This window comes from Trichosurus vulpecula, chromosome 7 (assembly GCF_011100635.1).
Source record: "Trichosurus vulpecula isolate mTriVul1 chromosome 7, mTriVul1.pri, whole genome shotgun sequence".
Taxonomy (NCBI): Eukaryota; Metazoa; Chordata; class Mammalia; order Diprotodontia; family Phalangeridae; genus Trichosurus; species Trichosurus vulpecula.
Window position 1 is genome coordinate 45,421,058 of NC_050579.1, and position 27,191 is coordinate 45,448,248.

The 27,191-nt window shown below is 42.2% G+C and overlaps 1 protein-coding gene across 2 annotated transcripts; it reads right to left on the reverse strand.

Moving 5' to 3' along the window:
- Window positions 1–13: 13 nt before the first annotated feature.
- On the reverse strand, window positions 14–27,191 carry SETDB1 (SET domain bifurcated histone lysine methyltransferase 1). 2 transcript variants are annotated; one of them, XM_036766252.1, is made up of 22 exons: window positions 27,080–27,191; window positions 25,050–25,324; window positions 23,676–23,827; window positions 18,910–18,944; window positions 18,109–18,208; window positions 17,058–17,183; window positions 16,010–16,211; window positions 12,478–12,551; window positions 11,494–11,684; window positions 10,125–10,254; window positions 9,337–9,475; window positions 9,056–9,211; window positions 7,443–8,048; window positions 6,825–6,941; window positions 5,530–5,699; window positions 3,497–4,122; window positions 2,844–2,872; window positions 2,601–2,733; window positions 2,067–2,232; window positions 1,357–1,568; window positions 907–995; window positions 14–742 (listed from the first exon to the last, which is right to left on the reverse strand). In XM_036766252.1, the coding sequence occupies exons 2-22, from the start codon at window positions 25,310–25,312 to the stop codon at window positions 625–627; spliced, it is 3,834 nt and encodes a 1,277-aa protein (XP_036622147.1). In that variant the 5' UTR covers window positions 25,313–25,324; window positions 27,080–27,191; the 3' UTR covers window positions 14–624. The 2 variants fall into 2 exon arrangements, with proteins under 2 accessions (XP_036622147.1, XP_036622146.1); XM_036766251.1 differs by having other exon boundaries at window positions 9,056–9,214.

Genomic DNA, 27,191 nt, shown 5'->3' on the forward strand with positions numbered 1-27,191 from the left:
GAGAACATGGGGATTTGGTGGGGAACAAAACAGTTTATCTTTATCTTCTTCACAACTAACCTTAAAATTCCACACACATTTCCCCCCCACCCCCCTTAAACTTCACCTGGCACATGGACAGAGGGAAGGACTAACTGATGAAGCAAGACACTTAGGACAGTGTGTATGGGCAAGAAGAACAAACGAAGATCAAGGATCAGACTCCCTTGTCTGGAGAAGGGAGGTGGGAAAGAAAAATCAAACCCGAGAGATGCAGATTTACCTCCTTGTTAAGAGATTTTCAAGGAAGGAAGAATACAAAGTGGGAGTGGGGGTGGGAAAAACAACCCCCCTCTCAGGGACAGATTAGGTCTGCCATATTCATGTGAATTCAGTAAAGGGGAAGGAGATGGAACAGGAATGGAAGGGCCCTGTCCACAAGCTGTGATCTCCTCAAACTAGCATGCGGGGAAGGAAGATTGGAGGTGGGGGGAAGGGCCCTGCCTGATAGCACCACACTGAAAGGGACCCTCAAACTGTAGGGTTCCCATTTTATCTACTAGAGGAAGGGAGGGAGGGGTCAAGTCCACTGGATAGGGGCATAGTTTGAGATGTCTCAGAGGGTCCTGAACGTGGCAGGGAAGTTTAAAGAAGCCGTCCTCGGCACTCTATGGCCCCACAGCAGCACAGCAGCTCCTTTCCTTCCACACTGCCCACCTCATAGTTATAGTCCCAGGTCAGCTCTGTCCCAGCTCGTATCCTCCTGGAAAAAGGAAGGGGAAACGAATGGACACAGCACAGAAAGCCCAACAGTCCCAGAGCCCTTTCAGTTCAAAGGTAAAAGTGTGCAGTTGGGCAATTTCCACCTTAGTTCCCTTTGCCAAGCCCAGACCCCTTTCTCCATTCCCTCCCCCCGCCAATTCTTACTTGCTGGCAAAGAAAGCCACCCAAGGGAACCGAAGGTCATGGGTGTCAACGAAGACATTCTGAACAAACAGGTTAGGACTGCAGCTGTGCTGTGGGTATGGAAACAAGATGAAGAATCAAGAAGAATGAATGGTCACAATTTGGGAGGGAATACTGAATACAGTTGGACTTGGGGACAGGGACAAAAGTAAGGGAATGCTAAGAGCCAAGAGGGAGGTAAGAGCCAGTGGGTCTCTAATCCTGAGGATAGCTTGTTGAGATGCTTTCGACTAAATGCTTCTCTGGAGGCGAGGAAAGGGACAAGGTGGACCCCTGAGGTTAAACAATGAGGCCTAATAAGGCAGGTGGGATTTTTGATCCAAGAGTGGGGGAGTTGGGAGGTGCTTGTTTTCAGGTCCCTAGGTTGTCCAGTCTTGGAGATCTTTAGGATGGTGGGGAAGGGAAACTCACGTTGAGATAGCGGCCTAGGTTGCCCTCTAGCTTGGCATCAATGATGTAGCAAGACTCCTCGCCGTCATAGAACTGGCGTGTATTCTTGCGGACAGGTGCGCTCTCGCCCTTGTCTGCAGACGCCATATTGGTTGACTTGATAGCAATGCCGTGTGTTGATTTTAAAGCAAAACCACGTGTGGATTTCACAGCCACCTGACGTTTGATTGGGCCTGCAGAGAAATGAGAAGTTGAGAAAGGCTGGGAGACAGCACAGTTTGGCTCATCAGGGAAGTCCTGAACTTAGAATCAGGAAAGGGCTGGGTTCAAATCCCAGCTCTGATGGTGGCCATATGACCTTGGGTAGACAATGATTTCATAGGTTTGGGATGGAGATCAAATGAGATAATACATTTAAAGCACTGTGCAAACTGAAGTATTATATAGAGGTCAGTTATCCCTGCTCCTCCTTGCAGGCATGCTGTTCACTATACCAAAAAGACAGAGTCAGGGATGCTTAGGAAAACCTTAAATGGGATTTTTTTCAGGTAAAACTACACCTGACAGAACAGCTGCTAGAGGAGAGAGTTAGCAAATTAAGAAAAGGAAGAGGATGTGACATTAACAGCTGGGAAGGAGATGGTTGGCTTGGGTACTAGGCTCTGGGCTTCCTACTATACTCCAGCTCTGAAACTCCCTTCATAAATGCCCCTTAAATTCACCCAAAGTACCAGACAGGTTCTTCTTGTCTTCAAAATCCTCGCCATCAGAGCCAGATGAGATAGTCTGGATGTCATCACTGTCTGCTGCCGTAGCTGGAGCCTGACCGGCAATGGGCTTTCGGCTTGTTCCACTTTCCCCCTCACTTTCTGTGCTGCTGGACAGTGTCAAAACATCCTGGCAGAAGGATCAGTGTTAAGGAACCAAAAGTAGTAGTACCTCTCTAGTAATGGCTAGGGATGAGGAAATCTGGATTCTCTGCCTCAGTTCTCCATAATGAATCAATAGGTGGAAAATGGAGGGTGGGGTGGAAGTAAAGGCCAGAAATGCAAGGGGCTGATTCTAAAACAGGAAGAAAGACCACAGTGTGGGACGTATGGGATGAGGCAAGAAATGAGAGCCATGGAAGAAAATGAAGGAACCCTATTTCTACCCTCAACTACCAAAATTATGAAGCCCATGAGATGGTAAAAATGCCTTCCCTGGCCTTAGGATTAAGACCAGCAGAATCATGGAGAAAACAGAAGCTAGGCAGCATCACTTACATCAGGGTTGGCTTGGGCAGGCCCCACAAGCCTCCGGGCCTGATGCATATTGGTCTTGCTAGGTGGGCACTTGATACCTTCAATCTTCAAGGGTGATGGGTTGTAACCAAAATTCCTGGAACTTTCGCTAGGCCTAGTGTGCAAAACAGAAGGAGAGGGTTGGTCAGAGCTGTTTCCCATCATTTTCAGACTGTAGTGGAAGATAGATATGGAAACAGGGAGTTATTAACAGAAGACACTTACAACAAAATTTTATTCTGTTCATCAGGCTCCTGGGAAATACAACAGCAAATGCAAAGTTAATTTTTTTTCCTTTTTAAATTCCACAATTATACTCTGCCTTTCCCCCTGCCCTCATGATCAAGAACAGTGCTGGGTGGGGCCATGCTGTCTAAAGGTAGAGGGCAGATAGAGTTACCCTGCACCTTAGTCACAGCCACAGCAGGCTCAGCAACGCTCCTAGTTGGGAAGGCTTCAGGAAGGAGGGTAGGCCTTCTGGCAACCCTCGAAGGAAGAGAACCTTAGGGGCCAAGAGTGGACTCAACTGGCCTTGAGCTTCAGTTTCTACTTCCAAGATGGAGGCTATTTAATGGGAACAAAAGAATGTTCCATTCTCGGGTGACCCCCAAATAGCTGACAATACAAAAACCATTCAGAAGAGATTTTGAAATTCATCAGATGATTTCTCTTGCTAATGTTTTGCTCATAATATTAAAATGAATCGCATTTCCTGGGCACATATTCAGCTGATGGTGGGAGATGGCAACCGAGGCCAACTTAGGTGGGTAACGGGGAAAGCTGGATGCTATTTGCTAAAAATTATCCAGAAAGTACACCCCCCATGACAATTCAGAAAGTTGACTGTAGGATCAGCCCCTGGATTCCAAACTGCTCACCTCTTTCTTGGGTGGCTTGCTATCCCCCTCTTCTTTGACCCCTGCCCCTGAGATGGAAGGCTTCTCTCCATCCCCACGGCCTCCCCCAGCCCTCCCATCCCCGCCCTCGCTGGTCCTGAAGGAGGAGCGGCTATCTGAGTCAGCAAAGCTGCCGTCGCTGACGTTGTTGCAGCTTAGCCATGTGGCCACTTTGTTCTTGGGTGTGTCCTCGGAGGAAGGAGGTTTACACCCCCCTATGGAAGCTGAGGGGGCAGAAAGATGGGAAGGGCCAGAGTCTGGGGGGCGGGAGTCTTTGGAGGCCGTCTCAGACAACCCATTCTCTTTCTGGCCTCTTGTCTGCCGCCGGGTGGCATAACTGCGCCAGACTGAACTGGTACTGAAGTCCTCATCTTTGCAAAAGTTATCATCTGAACTGTCATCATTAGACTCTTCAGGGTCCTCAGTGCCACTGTTGCCATCCTCTTGGTCCTTCAAGTCCACACCACTGCTATCAGAGGAGCAGGGGGCATCACTTTCGTAGCCTTCCTTAAAGTTCTCCACACTTTCAATATGGTCCAGGTTTGCAAAGTACTCATCCCCCATTTCTAGACCTTCCTTGTCTGCAAAGTCATCAGTGAGAATTTTGCCTGGATGAAAAAAAGGGAGTTAAAGGTACCTTGGAAAGTTTGTTCCATTCATCTCCCTCTTTCCCATGGTCATGCTCCCCAAACCCACCAACATAAGACTGAGATCATCTATCCTTGATAACAAACCATTATTTGACTTCCCAACCACGTGGATTTGTTAAAGTCTCTGAATGTTAACCTAATGAGCTCCCATTCCCCTTCTTATTTCTTCATGTCTCTTTTCCCATGCCTAGGTAAGTAATGTTTTTCTTGTGCTAAGAGATCCCTCCAGGGCAGAGGCACCCAAACTTACTTGGCCTACTGCGCAATTTAAAAAATTGCCAGTGCCCTCTGAAGATCTACTTTCTTTAACCTTTTAATGGCTTAAAAAAATTGCATGATTTAAAAAAAAAGACCTATCTTAAATTTAATAATTTATTGTAAACCTGTGTTTTCCTGCATTGAAATTTTGATGACACAATATTGTGTCCAGTATCATATTGTAAACAAGTCATTACATGCACATATTCCTGCTGATGCATGCTGGACTTCCTGACGATGCGTGAGATGCTCACCTGCCAACACTTGCTTAAGACCTGTTGTTGAACTTGACCACTGATTGCTTATAACTTGCATCTTGTTTATTTGGAAAATAATGTAATTATTACGACTTTAACTCTGTTACACAACAGATAAAACATGTATGGTTTTTCAAAATTCTCTTCCTTCCTTATGCTTCCACCGCTCCCTTATTTTTATTCAACACCCCTCCCAATTGCACCCAATTGCCCCACCCTGGATCGTTCCAGTGCTCCCCAGGGGTGGTATGGCCCACTTTGGGAACCTCTGCTAGGGAAACAAAAGATCTCAGCTTCCCTCAAACAGGTCTCAGTGCTGCCCACTAGGTAGTGATATTTAACATCTAATTTCATTCACTTTTACCAGTTTTAGCCTTTTCTGATCTTAGTCTTATTGAAGCACTCTCGTTTCTAGTCCAGTAGCCTTTGCAACCCAGCTTACCCAGACACAGATTTCATAAATGTTCTCTGGGAAAGGAGATGCTCTGGCCCAAGGGTGGGGAACCTGAGGTCTCTAGGCCACAGGTGGTCCCTCTAGGTCCTCAGGTGCCTTTTGACCAAGTCCAAGTTTTACACAACAAATTCTTTTATTAAGGGGATTCGTTCTGTGAAGTTTGAATTCAGTCAAAGGGCTGCACTTGAGGACCTAGAGGGGTCACCTACAGCCACAAGTTCTCCCCTCTGCTGGCCCCTCACCACTCCCCATTCCAAGGGTCCCTACATGTCTAACTTGTCCTTGTGCTTAAGTGATTGCTTGTTGGGAATGATGCTTAGTCTTGTCATTGAATTACCGGTCTCTGACATCCCTTCTAATCCTAAGACTCTATGCTCCTTCTCTCACCCTACCAACCTGCATAGATACAGACAAAGGAGCCTCTGGCGATGTCATCCAAGCACCGGATGCCCCAGCCCTTGTTCTGTGTCTTGAAGAGCTGCAGGCGAACCTGTAGCCCATGCTGCACCAAGCGGTTTGTGCACATGTTCAGGTTACATTTGCAGCGCTTGTTACATTCATACACCCTGTAAAGAGGTTACATTAAAATCTATTACAATATGATCTCTACAACATTAATCACAGTTACAATTTGTATTGCCAAAGGGGCTTCCATTTCAAAATGGCGTGCAACGGCTAAAGACTTCAAAGCTGCCAACAGTTATAGCAGATGAATTAGTCAAAAGGCTAATGCTGATATCTAAGGGAAGAGCTATCAGCTAATTAGAATGCTGTCACAATTATTGAGATTTTCAACACCACCGTTGCAGCTAATTTACCTTTAAGACCTAAGTGCTAGAACTTAGCTTTTGTAGCTCCCTGGTACGAAAATTCAACAGATTTAACTCTTAGAAAGAGAACTCTTAAGACTAGTTAATTTTTCTTCCCCTCAATGTTGACATTAGCTAAAATTTCCTTGTTTATTCTAAATTACAGGTTATGCATTTACCTAAGTCCTAGGCTTCTGTTTTCTGACACCCTTAAGTTTGAGGATGTAAGCCCCATGTTTTGACATGACCATGCTCCCATTCAAAATGGCCTCCCTGCCAATCTGTGTCCCTGGCTCCCTCTGACACCCTGCTCAATTCTCTGCTCTGAGAAGAATTCTCTGATTACCCCTTTGGAAAACGCTTTGGTTTCACACCTCCTCAGTGCTTATGAATGCTACTGGCAATATACTACTTTATGCTTACTTGGATAATGACTTCCTACATGTTAAGAGATGGAACCTATATTATGTATTTCATTTGTATTTTCATTTTCGTTTGTATCTATCACCTAGTACAGGGCTCTGCCTATAGTGACCCCCAGTCAATATCAATGTACTGACTCCATAAAATACAGTTCTAACAATTTCACTTGCTGGCTAAAATGAATGTCATAAAAACCATACAGCTAGGAAATAGATCATCCTTTATCTCAAAGCAAAATTTCCAACGATTATTCAGTAGCATTCTTTTATTTCATTTCGATAACAACAAAAATAAGGGATCCAAATCTGACTTAATAAATACTTGTCTAAAAAAAAAGAAGCAAAATGCACCTGTTTCTGTATTCCCTGTTCCAGTATCCTGGAAGTCTTTGCAAACAAATCAAAAGAGACATAAATAACTTCCTTCATGTCTGAGGCTCCGTCTCCTTTTCTCACTTACCCTGTGGGTAGGCACTCATCTAGTCTCTTATGCTGGTAGCCAGAGTTGGGGTTGATCTGGCCCCCTGGGGTGCAGGCTGTTGCCTGGATGGTAAGCTGGTGGCAAGCACATTTAGACCTGGATGTAGAATAGAAGGGGATAAATGAATGAGGCTATTAGATTTTTTTCTAGGGGTGAGAAGTCATTGATAAATGGTGGGGAAAGAGATTGTAGTGGAGATTCTCCTACGCAGAAATACACATATTTAAAGGGAAGGATATGCACACACACAAGAGAAACAGAGACTCATACAGAGAGAAAGGACAGAGATTGCATACTAAAACATTAAAGAATAATGAAGCCAATAAGGACAGAATGATGGGGGAAGAAGGAAGCAAAGTGAGACAGAGACAGGCAGGTATTTGACCAGTTACTCAGGAAAAAAATAACCCAGGCCCCAATATCCTACCATTTCCATCTTATAACCAGCAGAGGCCTTAGGGCAGAGCCACAGTTGGGGAAGAATAAAAAGAAAGAGATGAAGAATCACAAGGGAGAAAACAGAGAAGAGAAATAAGAGCCTGAGAAAGGAAAGAAGTGCCAGGAGGGAAACAGAAATAACTTGCACCCCCAACTCACTTGTCTCGACAGCCATCTTTGCAGTCACAGCCAACAAGAAACTCCCAGCCAGTGTTGATGAAGACACCCTTCCCTGGGATCCTCTCTTTACTATAGGCCACCTGTGGTGGTGGGGTAGTATCAATCTCATTGACACATGACAGAGGAACATCCTCTTGGCCATGGGTGATGTCCAGGATATAGTAAAAAGGCTTATAAGGCTGGAATTTCCGATCCACAAGAACATATGGGTCCAAACAGAACATCTCCAAGAAAAGGAAATCACAGGTTGTCTCAAAGAGATAGCGTTCAATCTCACTCATTGTCCTCAGGCAGAGGCCACAGGGTGTTTTATAGATAACGTGAAAGCCCATCTTGCGGTTGACCCGGCGCCTGGCTGTCATGCGCCGAAAATCATAGAGCAGAGGAACCAAGAGGGGGTTCTTGCCCCTGTACTGTGCATTACTCACTGGCCTCACTCGAGTGAGGCAGGTGTGACTACAGGCGTGAGGCAGGTAGAAGAGCTTCTCCATTGGGGCCCGATAGGAGGGTTCGGCTGGAGCCCGCTCCAGCATGCCGTGAAAAGCCGGGAAGGTTGGGCCAGGGGCCACAGAGCCTGGTGTTAATCTGACCAAGGGAAATAAGTGGGGAGAGAAGGAAGATGAGATGGGAACTCAGGCGCACTGACTCCTCCGGTGGCTAAGTGACACATCACAGCATTCTAACCTCAAGGGCTGTGGCTAAGGAAAGTACCTAACCAACCCTGACATGTTAGAGAAATGTGAGTTATCATCACCACTATTACTACTAATCAAATCAGAAATTGTATAGTCCTGTAAGGTTTGCACAGTGCTGTACAGGTGTAATCTCGTGTGATCCTCCCAACAACGCTTGGGTATTGGGAGTTATTATTGTCCCTGTTTTACAGATGAGGAAACTGAGGCGGACAGAGGTTAAGTAACTTGCTCAGGATCACACAGCTAGGAAGGGTCTGAGGTGGGATTTGAACTTGGGTCTTCCTCGCTCCAAATCCAGAGCTTTTACTCAATATGTGGCCACCTTTGCATAGCAAGCACCACACACTTCAGAGCCTAACAAAGGCATTTTTGGTCCCCTACTTTCTAATACAACTTTCTCACCTTGTCTTCCTTAGAATCTTGAGTTTGGCCCCCTCCTCCCACAGCTTCCCTCAAGGCAATCCTGTCTAGCCACCTCTATTTCCTGAAATTCCTCCCATCTCAGACAGTCAAACTTGTTCCCTTCCTGTCCTCCTGTCATGACTTACCTTCACCTGCCCAAGTCTGAGAGGTGGCTCCCTGGCCTCAAACACCAACCTTGCAGTGGGGCATACCATGAACCAATTCTTCTCAACCTTGCTCTAGACCTCCTTACTTCAGAAGTCTCCCCAGACTAATTTTCTTGCCTCTGGTCATTCTAATTTCTCAACACTAAGGCCTACATTTTCTGGTGCAGTTCATGTATTAGGCATACATTTTTTCTTGTTTCCTGAACTGAACATCCTGAAGCTAGAAACTGATTTTCCTCTTTATTTTACACTACAGACTCTCAGGCCATGATGCTGATAAGCTCGCAGACTGTTTAGGGTCTACCAGGTTGCTCCTAATTCATCTCACCTGACTGTCTGGCCAACTCCAGACTTCCCGCCAGGGACCGCCTCATTAAGCCCAGGGGACGTAGGGGATGAATGACCAGAACCCACAGAACCTAGCCGGAAAGATGTGCTCTTTTTGGCCACTTGCTTCCGTGCCTGGGCGAGTTGACTCTCCAGACTTCTGGAAGAGAGAAAAAGCAGGTCATGGAAGGAAGGCCATGATAAGAAAGAGGCTGAAGAAAATCTTTCACTGTACAGAGAATGACCAAGAGGGATTGGAGAACAAGACGCAAGCATACTCACTCCAAATCAGCAACCTGAGGGGACAGCGTTGGGGCAGGCAAGGAGGTAGTATGGGGTGGTTCCAGGGGCTTGAACTGGGTTCCAGTACCAGTGAGATCTTGAGTATACTGTACCACAGGACCTTTGCTCCTCACAGCACCTGGCAGGAGAAAGAATATGGACCAAGGAGTAGCTTGGCTTAATGCTACTTCTGTCCTACTCCACAATGTGCCCTCATCTCTTTTGGGTAAAAGAGAAAGAAGGAGTAGCAGAAGCACCTTCAGCGAATATTTGGATGGAATTACTCTAATTTCTCTATTATCCACACTAACAATAAGGGGAACAGTGGCATGGATAATGCAGAAGGTATTTGTTTTGGGCTTTGACATACAATGTGAATTTTGTATTTTCTGGATTTACTTCCTTAATTATGTTTTACTCAGATGATTTTTTTTTTAAAGTATGCAAGACGGTAGAAGCATGCTGAATAACAGGGTAAAACACCAGGATAGGCTTAAAAATTGGCTGTGGATAATGCAACAAACCAGATCATGCTGACAATTTTCCTCCATCATTAATTAAAAGGAAAAACTCCATTCCATGGCATATGACTCCAATTTATAATCCTGTCCAGATAGTATCACAAATGTATGCTGTGATCACAAAGGGTACAATGCCATAGCATATGGATGGACCAGAAAAGTGGTCAAAATTTAAAAGACAAAGCAAAAAAGTGACTTGAAAAGAATCTCTGTGACCCTCCCTCTTCCCCAGGGTAGAAGCAGCCCTGGGACCCTTCTGAGACATACCCATGTTTGGGCGTGTCCGGAGCTGTCCCCCCTGTTTCTTCTCCAGTGTGGAAGCTGTGGATGTCTTCATGCTGAACATGGGTTCTAGTCGGGTAGATCCTCGATAGATCCATTCACACCGCTTGTCATCCTGATGTCGGGGGAGAAGGGAGAGAGGCCGGAGTGTGTCCTGTCGTTTGTGGGGAGCACACCAAAGCTGCTTCCTTTGATGATCCCTAAATCCCACACTACTACAAGGTCCCTCTTTTTCAATTACATTTTGTTCCACACTGGAACAAAAATATAATTTTATTATAGGACTGTTAATTTGTATTCTTTTGTATCCTATTTGGTAATTATTATTAACAATTTTTTCATATGTTTGTCATTCCAAACTAAACTATATGTGTCCTCCGCCCTAGAACCCAAGTTCCTCCTTTTTTACGTTTCCACAATATTATCTACAGGGTTCTATAACCAGGAGGCACTCAATAAATTACATTAATGACTGATTTGTTTACTGGCCCATCTCATTTCTGCTTTAGACTGTAAGCTTTACAAAGGGAGAGACAACATCTAACCATACTCCACACGTGCCACAAAGCTTCACACAAAGCTAAGCACTGACTATACAGTCGATCCTCATTATTCACAAATTCTGGATTTGTGAATTTTCCCACTTGCTAAAGTTTAACACCCCAAACTCGATACACATGGTAATTTTGTGATAATTTGCAGAGAGGCACAGTGGTAAAAAAGTGGGTTTGAGCAATGCACACATCCCAGCTGAAGTCTTGCTTTACATAAGCTTCATGCAGGTGTGAGGGCTGATGCTGCATCAACAATATAATATGATGCACTCAGAATAAGAAGGCAAAATTCACCCATCTGTACACAAGGTCACTGCAGAAAGTGATGAAGTAAATGTTATAACCAGAGGTGTGCAGGAACCTAATCCTGTATTTCCCCTATGAGCAATGGTTCTGTAGTATCAGAATCAGTATTCATTAATTCAGTGTTTGCAGCAACTTTATGAAACATAACTGCCACAAATGACAAGAATCAACAGTACACAGTTTGCATGGTACTGAATGCAGGCTTGTATCTATGTCTCTACTATTTTTAAATCATATCTGTTTCTCCTGTGTTTCCTCCATTTGCTAGCTAGTTATTCAATGGCAGAATCTATGCCTACTTCCCGCACACAAGAAAATACTTAGTATCAACTCACAAAGATACTCTTTCGATCTAGCATTAGAAACCTGAAGTCTGGCAATAATTGACTAGAAGTGGGAGGGAAGGAAGAGACTGCAGGATACAAACTGACCCTGGTTAACTTCTCTCACAAGATACTCTTACTCCTCCCCACCACCTGAGGAAGAGACCATACCAGGAAAAGGATCTTGACAAGACTCCCATCCACCTCTTCTACCCGTGACTTCCACCAAGTGCCTTCCCATTCAGTCTTTATGAGCTGCCCACTCTTCAGTAGCACCATGGGACGGTTGGGGTAGGCAGTGATATATTCTTCGATGAAGTCTCGGCATGAAATGTCCTCAATGTCCTCCCATGTTTTCTTCACTGTTCAAAAGAAAAAAAGTCTTATTAAAGGTAGGTGAAGAAAGGAGAACTGGTATTCTCTAAGTTAAGATGGAAAAAGATATTACAATTTCACGGTAGAGAACAAGACTAACCTGAAAGATGAGGGCAGACTATAACACGTGTAAGCATATGCAAATCTCAGGGGTGCAAAAAACATGCAAATCATGCACACATATTCCTCACTCACATCATACACCTGAATATGGACCCCCAGGAAAATTTAAGTGGAGACTCTTGTTAAGGAGGTAAATCCAAGAAAATAACTGGCCCAGATGGAATAAATACAATAGGCACACATCTACATCAATCTTTTAAGGGCCTTTGAATGTGAATATTTTCAATCAAACATATCTGGAGATGCATGAAGACAAACTGATTGTTTCCTGGAAAGTCTTTTCCTTGGGCATATTCACACATTTAAGATACTATAAAATAACTATTTAGCATCTTCTTTCTCATGCCCAGGTGCAACATCAGGGAAGAACGATGATCCAAATAACATACTTGTAAGTTACCCCCCCAAAACACGGATCAGTCTAAACAGCGTGGTATCAGAAATTTCTTGCACTTTGGCTATGAAGCCAGGGCTCTAGAATCTAGCAAATGAAACGCCCCTTCACAAGGGGCATCACCAGGATTCTGGCACCCAATACATGTTTCCTAGGATTAGAATTGAATCACAAGGCCACAATATGCCATGAAGAAAGAGGCATATCATCTATATCTCTTAAGAAGAGGGTACACAAGGTGGGAAGGGGAAAGGGAAACTCACATGGTCTGCAAATAGGATAGAGTTCAGATTGTGTGACATAGGACGCGTAGCCATCATCAAAGAAGATGAGAAACCTAAAATAAAATGTGACAGTGAAACAAGTCTGCTCAGGAGATAGGGGTCCTTTGGCACATTTGGCAGATTATTCCCTAGTTGCCTCTACTCTTCTAGCCCAAAGATGAAGCTTCTTTTGCTCTCTGTGGAGCAATACTACAGCCCACATCCTTCTTCACTGTTCTCAGGCTTTCCTCCCACCCCAGTGGCTAAGAGTTCCATTAAAGCTATGCTATATCTCTGTATCTCTAAGCAAGGTTACTTGTTCTCTTTGGCTTACTGGATTCCAGTGTGATTAACCAATCTCTGGTGGGTTGCCTTTTCTAGATTCCTAATTCTTTTTGTTTTTAAAATATTTTTTCAATCATCAAGGACTTATGTTTTCCCCCTTTTACCTTACCCTCCATGGTGAAAAAAAAAACCCAATAAACAAAATCCTAATATCACATAAGAATAGTTGTGCGAAACGAAATCCCATACTGGTCATGTCCAACAACGTGTTTCTCAATCTGCACATTTAACCACTGACTTTCAGTCATAAGGTACGTAGGATTCTTTATCATCAGTCCTCTGGAATTGTGTTTGGTGAATGCACTGAACAGAGTTAAGTCTTTCAAAATTGTTTACTTTGACAATATCCAAATTATAGTATAAACTATTGTTCTCATTCTGCTCTCACTCTGAAACATTTCATGTGTCTTACCAGGTTTCTTTGAAATGGCCTTTTTTCACTTCTTATGACACAATAGTATTCCATTACATTTTTATACCACAATTTGCTCAGCCATTCCAACTGATGGGCATCCCCTTAGTTTCCAGTTCTTTGCCACTACAAAAAGAGTTGTTATAAATATTTTTGTACATATAAGATCTTTTCTGTATCCCTTTATCCATTTACCTCTTTGGGGTATAGACCTATTAGTGGTATCACTAGCTCAAGAAGGTTATGTACAGTTCAGTAACTTTTTCAGGCCGAATTCCAAATTGCTTTCTAAAATGGCTACACTGATCCACAGCTCCAACAGTGCACCAGTGTGCCTATTCTTCTGCAGTCCCACCAGCATCTACCACTTTCCTTTTTTGTTAGCTTTGCTATATGATGGGAATACTCAGAAGTGCTTTAATTTCTCTTAGTAATTTTGAGCATTTTTTTGAATGGCTTTAGGTAGCCTGGATTTCTTTCATTGAGAACTGTCTATTCATATCTTTCAAGCATTAATTGGTTAGTGGCTTTTATTCTTATAAATTTGAATCAGTTCCTTGCCTATTTTGGAAATGAGACCTCTATTAGAGGAACTTGTATTTTTCCCATTTTCTCTTCTATCCTTAGTTGTAATGGATTTGATTGGCAAAAACTAATTTTGCATAATCAAGAGTCCATTTTATTTTGTGACCTTTCTATCCTTTGGTTGTGAACTTTTCCTTTATCCATAGATCTGACAGGCAATTTGTTTATGATGTGTCCTTTTATACTGTGGTCACGGATCTATTTGAAGCTTATCTTCTTAAAGCATGTGAGGTGCTGATCTAAACCTAATTTCCGTCAAACTACTGTGTAGTTTTCTCAACAATTTTTTCAGACAGTGAATCTTTAAGGACTGGAGTCTTTAGGTTTACTGAACACTAAGCTACAAAGTTTGTTTACTTCTACAGATTGTGTTCCTAATCTGTTCCATTAATCAATTTTTTTAGCCCGTACAAATTGTTTTGATAATTACTGCTTAGTCGTATAGTTTGAAAACTGCTGTTGCTAGACCCATTTCCTTTCCACTTTTTGTTTCCCTTGAGATTCTTTGACCTTTTTTTCCTCCATGTTAATTTCATTATTTTTTCTGGAACTATACTACATAGTAATCACTTGGTAGTTGATTGGCATGGCCCTGAGTAAGTAAACTAATTTAGATAGTAATATCATTTTTATTATATTGTCTTAGCCTACCAATGAACAATGACTATTTCTCCAATTATGTAGGTTTGTTTTTATATCTGCAAAGAGTTTTATAGCTGTCTTCACATAGTTCTTATATCTCTCTTGGTAAGTAGATAGTCAAGCATTTTATATATTCTGTAGTTATTCTAAATGGAATTTCTCCCTTTCTGTTGGATTTTATTGGTATTATATAGAAATGCTGATCGTTTATATAGATTTTATATCATGCAACTTTGTTGAAGTTATTGTTTTGGTTAGTTTTCAGCTGACTCATTAGGGATCTTAAGGTATACCATCTCACCCGCAAAAATGGTCATCTCTTTCCTTCTTTGGTGATGCTTATTCTCTCAGTTTCTTTTTGTTGCCTTCTTGCTATAGCTATCATTTCTAGCATGATATCAAATAGAAGTGGTGACAAAGGCCATCCTTGCCTCATCCCCAATCTTACTAGAAAGGTCTTCAGTTTATATCCATTACATATAATGCTGGTTCTTGGTTATACTATTTACCGTATTAAGGAAAATTCTTTTGTCTCTGTTTTCTAGAGTTTTCAACAGAAATGGGTGCTTTTTTGTATTTGTCAAAGGCTTTTTTTTGGCATCTATTGATTTGATTTGGTTGTCCTGGTTATTATTGTGGTCAGTTGTGATTGTAGTTTTCTTGATATTAAACAACTCTGCTTTCCCGGTATAAATACAACCTGGTCATTGTGTATAGCCTTTTGTCATGTGCTGCTGTAGCCTCTTTGTTAATACTTTATTTAAATTTTTTTTATCAATGCTAATTAAGGTCACTGGTCTACAATTTTCTATCACTTTTTTTGACTCTTCTTAGTTTAGCTATCAAGATCATATTTGTATGGTAGAAGGAATTTGGTAGGATCACATCCTTTGCTATTTTTGCAAAGTTTGAAAATACTAGAATGAATTGTTCTTTGAATGCATGATAGAATTCACTTGTAAATCCATTTGTTCCTGTGGGTTTTTCTTTGCAAGTTCATTTATGGCTTATTCAATTTCTTTTCCTGAGACTGGGTTGTTTAAATTCTCTATTTCTTGTTCTGTTAACTTGGGTATTTTATATTTTTGTAAATGTTCATCTACTTCCTTTAAGTGGCTGGTTTTTTTGGCATAGAGTTGGAAACAAAATTTCTTTTATCCTTTATTTTTGATATTGGTAATTTGATTTTCTTCTTTCTTTTTTTGAAATCACAGTAGCTAATGGTTATCTATTTTATTGACTTTTATACAAATTTTTTTTAGGTTTGATTTTCTGTGGCTCTCCTACTTCATACATTCTTTTTTTTAAGGCTTGAAAGACAAAATCAAATAGCAATTAGGGAGAAGGGGAGAATCATCCCTACAACTCTCAGATGAAAAATTGGCTGGCCGGCCTTTGGGAATAATGTCCAGAGGTTGGAGGATTTATGATAAGAATCAAAGACAAAATTGAGAATGTTGTCAGTTCTGAGAGCTGGAAATTTCTTAGAGGATGCATCAGCTGCTGATCTTCCAGCTGCCTTTCTTTCCATAATCCCCATCCCAGTACCTGAGCTTGTTTTTGACATTTGGAGTCTCAGCCACGATGCCAGCATAGAGCCAGACCTGATTCCCATCCTTATACTTGGCCACCACACGGCTGCCTACATACAACTTGTCTGCTGGAGGGTGATAGTCATAGGCAATATGGTTCCCAGACAACAGGCTCTTCCCTTTGTTGTCAAATTTGACTTTGAACTTCCTCCCAGACCCTAGGTAAGGAAAAAAGGCATCAATACAATTGTCAATTCACAAATCATAGAAAAAGAGCTCAAAGAGACCTTAGAGATCATTTCATACAATCCTCTCATTTTACATATAAAAAAAAAACCCAAAAATGGAGGCCCAATCAGATTAAGTGACTTGCCTAAGGTCTCACAATCAATAAGTGGAAAAGGTCATATTTGAATCCAAGTTCTCTGATTCCAAATTCAATCAATACTCTCTCCACCACTCATCACTTTGCTAATTCCTCACACCCACAACCCTGTGCTTACTTCTGGACAGATATAGAGAAAGGGAAGAAATAATCTCTGCATTCCAGGACTTCTATTGCTAATGGGGGAAAGAACTCCTGCCTAAAGGAGCTCAACAGTTTAAATGGGGAGAGAGAACACATGGAGGACACAGGAAAGCTAAATAATCGCAGTTATCTATTTTGATTGGACACTAGAGAGATGAGAAAAATAAAATAAGAAAAAATGCATGGAAGCAGCTCAGGATATGCAGACAGCAGAGAGGCAAAGCCTCCTAAAGTGGAATGACACCAAAGAAGCAAGATCCAAATGCAAGCTTAGGGGACACAGAAGGCAGGTTTTGTAACAGCAGACAGACCACCCAAAGCATAAAAAAAGCTGGTAAAGGGAGTTCATTGGTTGGTAAGTGTCTGGAAGACCATAATTAAATGTTTAGATTTGATGTGAATGGCAACTAGGAGACCTTGTAGGCCATTAAAACGGATCAAATGATGCTCAAGCCCAGGAGCTCATTGCCTAAGTAACAGGATGGATGCCCAGACCTCTCCTTGTATACTAACTTTGCTCCTGGGCTGTACATACCAACTGTCTGGATGGCAATGAGGGTTCCCTTGTGCCATGTCTTGGTCCTTTTCTTGCCCAGGATTCTCATGCTGACAACGAGGTCACCATCCTTACTCAACTCAACAGGTACTTGACTCAAGGCTCCTAGGGAAAAAGCATCAAAACAATGAACAATAACATTCATACAGCACTTTTAAGTCTTAAAAAATCTTTGATCTCATTTGAAACTCACAATAACTCGTAAGGTTAGTGCTACCATTATCTTCGTATGATAGATGAGGAAACGGGCTTGGAAGTGAATTAAATCGCCTACATCTAGTGTCTTGGGGACACTGCCATGCCAACTGCTAGGTATGTCATCTTTGGGGAGAGGTATGAAAAAGTAGGAGAACCCTGCCCTTGGCCCCATGGATAGATTTCAGGAAGTCAAGGAAATGGCAAAAAATTATATCTTCATTTCAATAGAATCAGTTTCCTTTATAGTATTATGTATTTTTATGCATTTAAAAATATTATTCTGAGGTCCACAGGTCTTATCAGACAGCCAAAGGGGTCCGTGACACAAAAAGATTCATGAGCCCCTGTTCCAGAGGGCAAACCCCATGATTTCTCAATTACCAACACCAACTGGCGGGAGCAGAAAGCAAATCTCAAATCCTCATCTAAAGGTTCTGTGTATCTTCTTGGCCAAGAGGAGTCAACAGTGTTCTTTTTCTGTTCACCCCTTCACTGGGGAAGGTTTCCAGGCTTTGCAAAATAGCCAAAGGTCAAGTTGCGGGAGGTGAATAAAGGAAAAACTCAAGGATCTAAGCAAGTCGCCATATGCCAGATAAACAGTGCCAAGGCAACTAAAACTTAAAAGTAACTATAGAAAATAAGCCAGACTGGATTGTGAGACAGAGGACTTACTTAATGATGATAAAAGCAATACCATAAGCAAATGGTTTTAAATAGATCACAAACAAAAACTGTCATGCTACCAACATAGCCAAGGCACTGAAGAGGGAGGATGACACCAGCTATGGGGCAGTCTTTGCATGGCTTTCTCCAGCCATCTCCTGAGTCTGACCTTTGTTCAGGTCCTGGGAACTAGTCTTCTTGTTGACCGCATCCATGAACTTTTGGACATCTTGGGCTGACTTCCTCAGGGCAGCCATAGCTTCTCGAAGCTGTAGGACAAAGGTTGGGAAAGGAAAAGCTCTGAATTAGCAAGAGTCTTCTACCCAGGTGCAGAACTAGCTTGCCTTTCAAACAGACTGAGCGGTAGTGAGTCAACAGGATGGCCAACTTCTTGGCAGGTGGTGCTTCTGTTTCCAAACCTGGCTTAAAATTCAGTTCTTCTAGGAAACTTTCCCTGATTTACCTTGTTTGACTCTCCTTGCTCCTTATTTCCGCATCTGTCTCTGCCTCCTCATTCCCCTGGTTTTCTTCAAGACTGAGCTCACAGCCCACGTTGGCATACAGCCTTTCCCAGCTCCTTCCATTGCTGGTACTTCCAAGAACACCTTCTAGCTACTGTACACTCTGTATGCATGTAGTTATGCGTATGTTGTCTCCCCCTCATATTAGAATGAGAGTTCCTTGAGGGCACCGACTATGTTTTTGCTTTCCTTTGTAGTAAGCACTTAAATTCTTGTTGACTATCCTGCACTTCTACATCCAACTTACCTACATAATGTTTATTTGTAAACCTTTTTTGGTCATTTCCATAGGTGTGAGTGCTGTCTACCCAACTCCTAGTATCAAGAGCTTGTCTTCTAGGGTGTCTGGAACAAGTCTCTACAAATAGCAGGCACTCAAATGTTGCTAAGTAACCCTATCCCAACAGCTTCTTTAATTGTCTTGCCTCTTACCCTCCCAGTTAACTCACCTTCTGGTCCTTTGGGGTCCTATTGCCTGCATCACCTGCGGGTTTAAGAGAAAAAGACATCCCTACAATTACATTTCCTATAAATAAAAAAACTAAGCCTAATCACCCACTTGCCATGCAGTTTCCATCCTCAACAATGTTAGAGAACCTTTGCTACTAAAGGTCACCAAACACCACCTTTCTCATATTTGTCAGTCCTCCTTTGTCAGTCTTCACCTCTGACATATGACACTGCTAAGCACACCATCCTCCCCGAGATTCTCTCACCTGCTGGATTCTGGAAGGTGATTACTTTCTGGTTCTCCTCATGTTCTGACCAATCCTTTTCTGGTTTCTCCTCCTTTTAAGTTCTTAAAACGGGTATCTTCCAAAAGGCTCTTTCTCGGGTCCTCTTCAATTTTTACAATCTCATTTATTCCCAAGACTCCTCCTACCCTTTTTACTCAGAAGATCCCCAATTGATACCTCCAGTCCTAATCTCTTCCCAAATCCTTATTAGACATCACTATCTAAAGGTACTGAAAGTGCCTCAAACTCAACATGTGAGAAACAGAAAACATCTTTTCCCTCAAATTGACTTATCTCTGTCTTGTCTATTTCTGTCAATGGTATCACCACTCACCCAGTTACCCTGCCTCAAAATATCAGTGTTATCTTTGACTCTTCCCTTGCTACCAACGACCAATTACCAAGTTGTGCTAACTATACCTTCAAAATAGTTATGGATTTGCCTCCTTTTCTATTTTTACCATTGCCAACTTGCCATAAGCTTTTATTAGTATCTACCTGAGCTAGTGCAAAGGGCTCCTAACTGGTCTTCTTGCTTACAGCCTCTCCTCACTTTACCTTCCTAATGCACATATCTGGAATCACTCCTCCACTCAAAGCCCTTCAATAGTTCTCTTACTTGGGTTAATATTTCAGAGATCAAGGTGTGGTGGGTTCTCTTTCCCCTAATACAGATCAATATCCCTTTGAGAAACCCGGGTCACTTCCATGCCAGGATGAGGCTCTGGAGGGTTTTAGTGGAGACAACAGCCCTCTGTTGTCTATCAAATGATTTTAACTCCTTTGACCAGGGATTAAGGGTCCTTCATAACTTGTTGCCTATCCAGCTTTATCATACATTACTTACTATTCCTGTCCATATATCCTAACTTCCAGTAGTCTAAAAAGGACTACTCCTAATTTCCTGTTTGTGTCTAGAACTTTCTCCCCTTTAGGCTTTTGCTTTTAACACATCTCCACCTATTGAAACCCTATCCAATTTAGAGTTGTAGGAGCATAGATTTAGAACTAAACAGACCTAGGGATCATCTCATTTTATAAGTGATAAAATGAAGCCCAAGAAAGTCATGTGACTTACCTCACATCACTCAAGTAATAAAGCAGCAAAGCTGGGATTTGAACTTTGGTCCTCTGAATGCAAATCCTCCACTCTTTCTACTCTACCATGCTCCAGAGCAAATGCTGCCATTTCTGAGAACTTTTCAATGATTCCCTAGTTAGGAAATGACTTTTCTCTTCCTCCAATCTCCAAAAGCACTTTTTTTCTCTTATCATTTTCTATTGTGGCCTACAGTGATTGCACATTAATGTCACAGTATTGTATATTTGTATGTATACATATGTTCCAACCTATTAGAGTGTAAGCTCACTGAAGGCATCTCTGAATCTTCTCCAGTGACCAACAAAATGCTCTGCACATAGTAGGCACTTATAGATACTGAGCTGCTGCCCAACGACATTACAGGATGGGGCACAGAGGAGGGAAGGGTTTAAAACCAGAAGGCTGACAAGCTCACCCACAAAGAAGGATGCGCCATTTTAAGTTTGTATGTATTTTATATATATATCTAATTATGTATGTGTTGTTTCTTCCATCATAATGCAAATCAGCTGCCAGGGATCAATTTCCCTTTTTCTTTGTATCCTAAGTTTAGCACACTGTCTGGCACATGATACATGCTGAATAAATGCTTCCCATTTAGGATTTTTCAGACTGCATCTCAGGTCTTGAAAGATAAAGATTCCTGATGAGGACCCTGGGGAATAGGACCTCAAAGGAAAAGTTAAAGTTCTAGATTAGAACATGAAACCAACAAGTAGATGTAACTGCTATTCAGGGTCTTCTCTTTTCTGTTTCTTTGGGATTGGTTCTAACATAGAGTTAATGTCAAATCACTGAAATGCAAATATTTATTTGGTGCCTTCCATATGCTAGGTGGATATATCACAGGTCCTACTCTCGAGGACCTTACAATCTGAGGGGAAGGACAAGCATACAAATAACTTGAAAAGAAGAGAAAGTTGGCTAAGTGTGAAAGAGAGGTTCAGGAACAGGATTCTGAGAAGAGTGAGCAGAGAGAAATTTCTTGGTGGCAATGGTGACATGCCTATCATCTTCATACAAAAATCTGTTCCAGGACCAAAGATCAAACCCTTAATCTTGGCCAATTTTCCATCTGCTTCAAATAACACCTATCAAAAAGGGTCCTTGGATCACTCCTCAAGTATGTGGTGTGGTAGTCTTCTCTTTCACTACTGCCTCCTACATGAATCATTTGCTTCACCCAAATGGTTTTATTCTGACTCCCACTTGCTTTCCCAAGTTTCTGTCTTCGCTTACAATATTTTCTTGACCTAAAGTGGCCTCTTTTGTTTTCTCCATACCTATCCAATCACCATACCTATTCACTCTTCAGGGTGGAACAATTCCTACTTCTTTCATGAAGCATTCCCTACCACTCCAGTTGGGAATGATAACTTTGCTACATTGCTCATGGACAGAGCGTGTAGTTATCTCCTCAATTGGTTGTTCTTTCCTTTTGATGTAATCATTATAAAGAAATGAGCTAAGAGCCTAACAATCCAGAAGGGTGGAGAACTCATAAATTATAATAATAAGGCTTGTTTACTTTCTTTCTTCATAACTCTTGCCCACCTACACTAAATGCCTAGTGTCTTTTGACAACAGTATCCTCTGACATACATTATCTCAACTACCTGTAACATATCACTTAACCATGTTAAACACCAGTTCTTCATCTTTAAAATACAAGAGTTGGACTAGATCATTACGGAACTTTTCAAAAACTTTCAAAAACGTCTTCCCTACCACCTCCTACTGAACTGAGCATACTTGTTCCCTAAATGTTTCATTCATTCATCAAATAGTCGTTGCGCTTCTAACAGTCTACTAGGAGAAACAGTGCCCCTCTCTCTTGCCTTGACTATAACATAGCCTCCCCATTGACCTCTGCCTCTCACCTCTCTCTTCTCTACTCATCCCTCTTCTCTACCTCAAAATTTCTCTGTATCTTTACTGACCACCTCCTCCTCTTCCTCTCCTGTATCAAAGTAAAGAATCCCTCCCACCTTCAAAGGCTAACCTTTCCACCTCTATTAAACCCAACTCTTCCTGAATCTTTCTGGATCTTTCCCTATCAAATGACTCCTGTATCTCTCCTTCACAGCTTCAGTTTCTTTCACTTTCATCCGCAAAGAGGCTTAGCTTTCCCTTATTCTTAAAATAAATTCCCTTGATGTTGCCATCAACAACTACTAGTATCATCTCTTCCTCCCTCCACCTCCAATTTTTAAAATGTTAAAATAAAATAAAATGTTATTTATATCTTTTGTTTTTATGTTTTGTTCATTTCTGGATATGATCCACTAGTAGTGAACTCTCCCTCACAACAAAGAAAAACTGTTAAGCAAACACAACTGAAACAGTAACTTTGTCTGCCAATATTTGAAACATTCTGTGCCATTTGTCTACCCTGAATCTGCCAAGAGAAGGGATACAGATTTCATCACCTGTTCTTCTGAGATGGGTCATCATGATTACTTAAGAGTTCAGGTCCCTTCTAGCATTATTCTGGTTTACATCACTGTGGTCATTAATTATATTTACTTCACTCTGCATCTGCTCATACAAGAAGGGCAAGAGCTGTCTCACGTTGGTGTTTTTATCCCCAGTGTTCAATACCCATGCTTGACACGCAGCAGGTATTTAATGAATGCTTATTGAATGAATGACACAAATCTATGATTCTATGAATTCTTCATATTCACCATTTTTGACTGTCCAATTACATTGTTACTCTCCCCTTACTTTAAAACTTTTTGAAGGGTCTGATTTCATTACCTCCACTTCCTCACTAAGTGCTTAACCCCTTTCAGTTTGGTTCCTATCACCCAATTCTATTAAAATTTCCCTCTCGAAAACGAATACTCCAGATACAAAATCAAATGTCCTTTAATCCATCATCATTCTCCTTACCCTCTCTGGAATAGTTGCTACTCTTAAAAGCTTTTAGATACTTTCTCTTCCCTTGGTTCCCAGTGACACGACATTACTCTGCCTGCTTCTCTAATTCATTTTTGCTCTTTTTTTCCCTTTTTGTCTTCCCAGTCAGACACTCAATGAGGTTCTGTTATGGGTGTTATTCTCTTTATGCTTTCTCATCGCATCCCTCATTCACGTAACTTCAGCTCTCCCCCTTCTTAAATTATCACGTTTATACTTAGTTGTTTAAAGGTTGTATCTCGCCAATAGAATGTAAACTCTTTGAAGATGGGGACTTTTCCTTTTGTACTGTTTTTATATTCCCACCTAGCATAGGGCCAATTGAGAAGATCCTAAAAACAAATATTTATGTAATGGGAAAATAATCAAGCTGGGAATCCATGTGAGAGATCGAATCTAAACAGAGCTGTTCATTACTTGCTTCCACCTCCCTGTCCTAGCCCCTGTCCCTCACCTGAATCGACACTCAGGACATCATCATCCTCATCAGGAATCTCAATTACTTCTGTGGGTTTGGAGGCTTCATCTTCAGAACTGCTCTCTCGATACTGCAGCCCCAGTTTGGAGTAGAAATCCTTCACTAGAGATTCACAGTTAGTCACTGCCCTGGCATTGGGACACAAACGGGGAAAAGGGTCAAAGCCAGCGAGAGTAGTAGAGAGAGGGGCCGTAAAGAGTTATGCACATATGTGGGTTGTTTATTTTTAAGTGAGTTTTTTCTAATTCAGAAGGCATTTTCTCATAGAAACAATGATCACATGTAAATCTCTTTGCGAACTTTAAAGCATTACACAATTGCTGGTAATTGTTACAAATGGTGTTTAAGTTTTCATATGTGCCCACATATAATAATTACAGTTTACATAGCGTTTCACAGTTTATCCCCTGCTTTCTTCACAAGGGCCCTATGAGGCAGACAGGCCAAGTATGACTATGACCATTTTAAAGACGAAGAAAATGAGATTCTGAGAAACTATGTGATTTGCCCAAGATTATACAGCCATAAAGTGTTAGAGCTAAGAACTGAACCCAGGTCTTCGGATATCAAGTCCAGTGTTCTTTCAACCACAGTATGTTGTTCTCAATAAAGTTTGTTTTACTCATAATGCACCTGACGTAAGGCATTCATATTTCTATCTTAAGTATACCTTACCACCATTTATAGTTTCTATTGGAAAATGTTCTCAGTTCCAATAAGGGTGCTGCGGACAGCTTGGGGAGGGTGGTGTGGTAGGGGGAAGAGGCTGAAGCATACACTAGAACGCCGTAATTTATTTATAATGCACATAGTTAAAGAAAGCCACTTCCCCAGGTCAGTCATTAACCTGATATTCTAAACTAGAGAACAAAGGGCAGGTGTGCTGTAATAGGGATAGAAAGGGGGAAGCAGGAACTAAGGCTTTGGACTTGGAATTTTTTCTTGCTCATTTATACATACAATTTTTTTTTCAGTATTGACAAGTAAGGAACTGACTGTACTAAAAATGAGATGCTTGAATAACACAAAAGATGGAAAGGAAATTTTCTTATCTATCTTCTTTGACTTCTATCAAATTATGAAGCTACACTAGGCCACCATGCCTAAAACATACTTACCCTGACCTATTAAAAAAAGAAATACTTGAAAGTTACTGCAGGTCACTAAGAGTTCTTTTACTTTTAGAACTGATGCCTGAATGTCCTATACATATTTAGTTGTTTCAGTGAATCTAGCGTTGGATCACAAATTCTTAGTAAAGTGGCCAGGGGCTATTTAAATGACTGGCCACTTAGTAAATGCTTTTCAATAATGCTGATATCTACTCTCCCCAGTCCACTTTGTCCTGACCTGGATGCTTCATCGAAAAGCTCATCAACGTGGGCAACCTCAGACTCTTTCTGCACCACCCAGGTTTCCAGTTCAGCCAACTGTTTCTTTCGCAGCTTCACACAGTCCATCTTTTCCAGCTCCTCATCAATAAACTGTCGAAGTTCTTCCATGGAGATGCCCAGCTCCTCCACCACAGCCTGCTGCAGCTCGGCAATCTCCTGAGGTTCCATCCCAGCTGCTGCGGCAGCACCCAAACCAAAACACCCAGGAAGGGAAGTCATGCCTGAGGTTCTCTATGCAGGACAAAAAAAGAAAACAGTAAAATGAACCATGATCACAATTAACTGGGAAATCCATGCCCCTGCCTCAGATAATCCAAATATACTCAACTTTGAATCCTGCACTATCTCCTGCACAAGGAATATGTGGTCTATAATTGACTGTAAACTAGGATGGAACTGAAGAAGATGGAATAACATTAGGGACATGGTCCTATACCTACACAAATACCTATTTTACTAGGGAAGGGAATAAGTATTTCTATAGTGCTAGGCACTGTGATAAGCATTTTTACAAATATTATCTCATTTGGTCCTCACAAAAACCCTGTGAGGTGGGTGTTATTATCATTCCCATTTTATAGCTGAGGAAACTGAGGCAAACAGAGGTTAGGTGACTATATGACATCTTATTTTAATGGTTTTGGTCCATATTCTGTGCATGTATATACACATGTCAGTATTCATGTCTTTAAGAGGCAGTGTCAGCATAAGGAGTCCTTGGAGTCAAAATGATTTGTATTCAAGTCCTGCCTGTGACACAAGCTGTGTGGTCAGAGACAAGTCATTTAACTTCTCAGTAGCCCAGGCAACCTTATAAGACTCTAAGTTAATAGGAGTTGAAGCTCAGTATAAAGGAAATCCCAGGTCCAGAAAAAAAAATTCATGTCAGATTCTAAGTTTCTAGCAGTAAACCCATGAGTCTATGGATTGTTGCTGCTGTTCTGGGGGAGAATGGAACAACTAAAACAGCACCACATGCAATTAATGAAAGAATGCACTCCCTTAGCAAAAAGGATGGTTTTTCTATGAAGTTTTAGTTCATTAGTGACCAATGAGGTCAATAAGAAAAGCAAGTGTGTTATAATCAGGACGGCTGTCTTCACAGGTAGGTGGAAGCTGGGATTTGACGTTCAGGTTGCCATTTGTGTCTTTTCTTTTATTTATGGTAACATATTTGCAAAAGCATTGCAACTTTTACGTTATTTGATGCTTCTATACATAGTGACACTGAACCATAAGCTTTCATAATAACTCATAACTCCTATTGTGTATGATAATTTTTAGGAAAAACTTTCACGTTTGGAGGGAGAGGTGTAACTTTTTTGAACATCTTTCATTGATAATTAGTCCCTTAATCAGAAAGCACTTATTACGGCTTGGCTTTTGATTATATCCTGTATCATTATCCCTCTCCCTAACCACAGCAACTAGTCTGGCCTGGAGTAAAATGAGTTTGCACTCCCTGAAAAAAGCAACAACCAGCACAGAAGAGGAACCTGCTGAGAGGAGGCAGGTATCAGCCTGGCCCTACCAATGGACTGTGGATGCGCTACATCCCGGGCACGAAAGGTAGGGACTATCAGGACTCCAGGTGATTGACGTCCCGACAAGGTTTACAATTCAAATAGTTGGGGCAAAAACAGTCACGTGGTCCCCAAGCTCTCCGCCGCGACCCCCCCCCCCCCACAGGCCCACAGGCCCCCAGGGCCCTGTCAACTCACTCCCCTGCCCAGCCGGCTTTGGGCCCGGCAGCCCCGCAACTCCCTCGCCACGCGCGCTCTCCTGGCCCCCCCCCCCCCCCCCCCCCCCCACCCCCGGCTCAGGGGCCGGGCGCGCCCTGCGCGAGTGCAGCCCCCGGGGCCCGGTCCCTACTTGAGTTACCTCTTCAGCCTCCAACTGCTCCACTCCCCATTCCTCCCCCGGTCCCCAGCGTCCCACGCTCGCCCGACAACCGCCCCTCAGCCCCTTCCCACCACTCAGACTCACGCCTCGGGGCCGGCAGCGGCAGGGACTGAGAGGTAAACCCGAGCTGAGGGGACGAGGGAAAGGCAGGTTGGAGCGGGGGTCGGGGGAAGGAGTGGTGTGAGGGGGAACGCAA

Coding starts and splice junctions, on each gene's coding strand:
- SETDB1 (XM_036766251.1), bottom strand. CDS start 25,312: ATGACTTCCCTTCCTGGGTGTTTTGGTTTGGGTGCTGCCGCAGCAGCT. Junction 6,942..7,442: donor AAAGATGGCTGTCGAGACAA/GTGAGTTGGGGG, acceptor TTCTACATCCAG/GTCTAAATGTGCTTGCCACC. Junction 1,569..2,066: donor AGACAAGAAGAACCTGTCTG/GTACTTTGGGTG, acceptor ATTTCTCTGCAG/GCCCAATCAAACGTCAGGTG.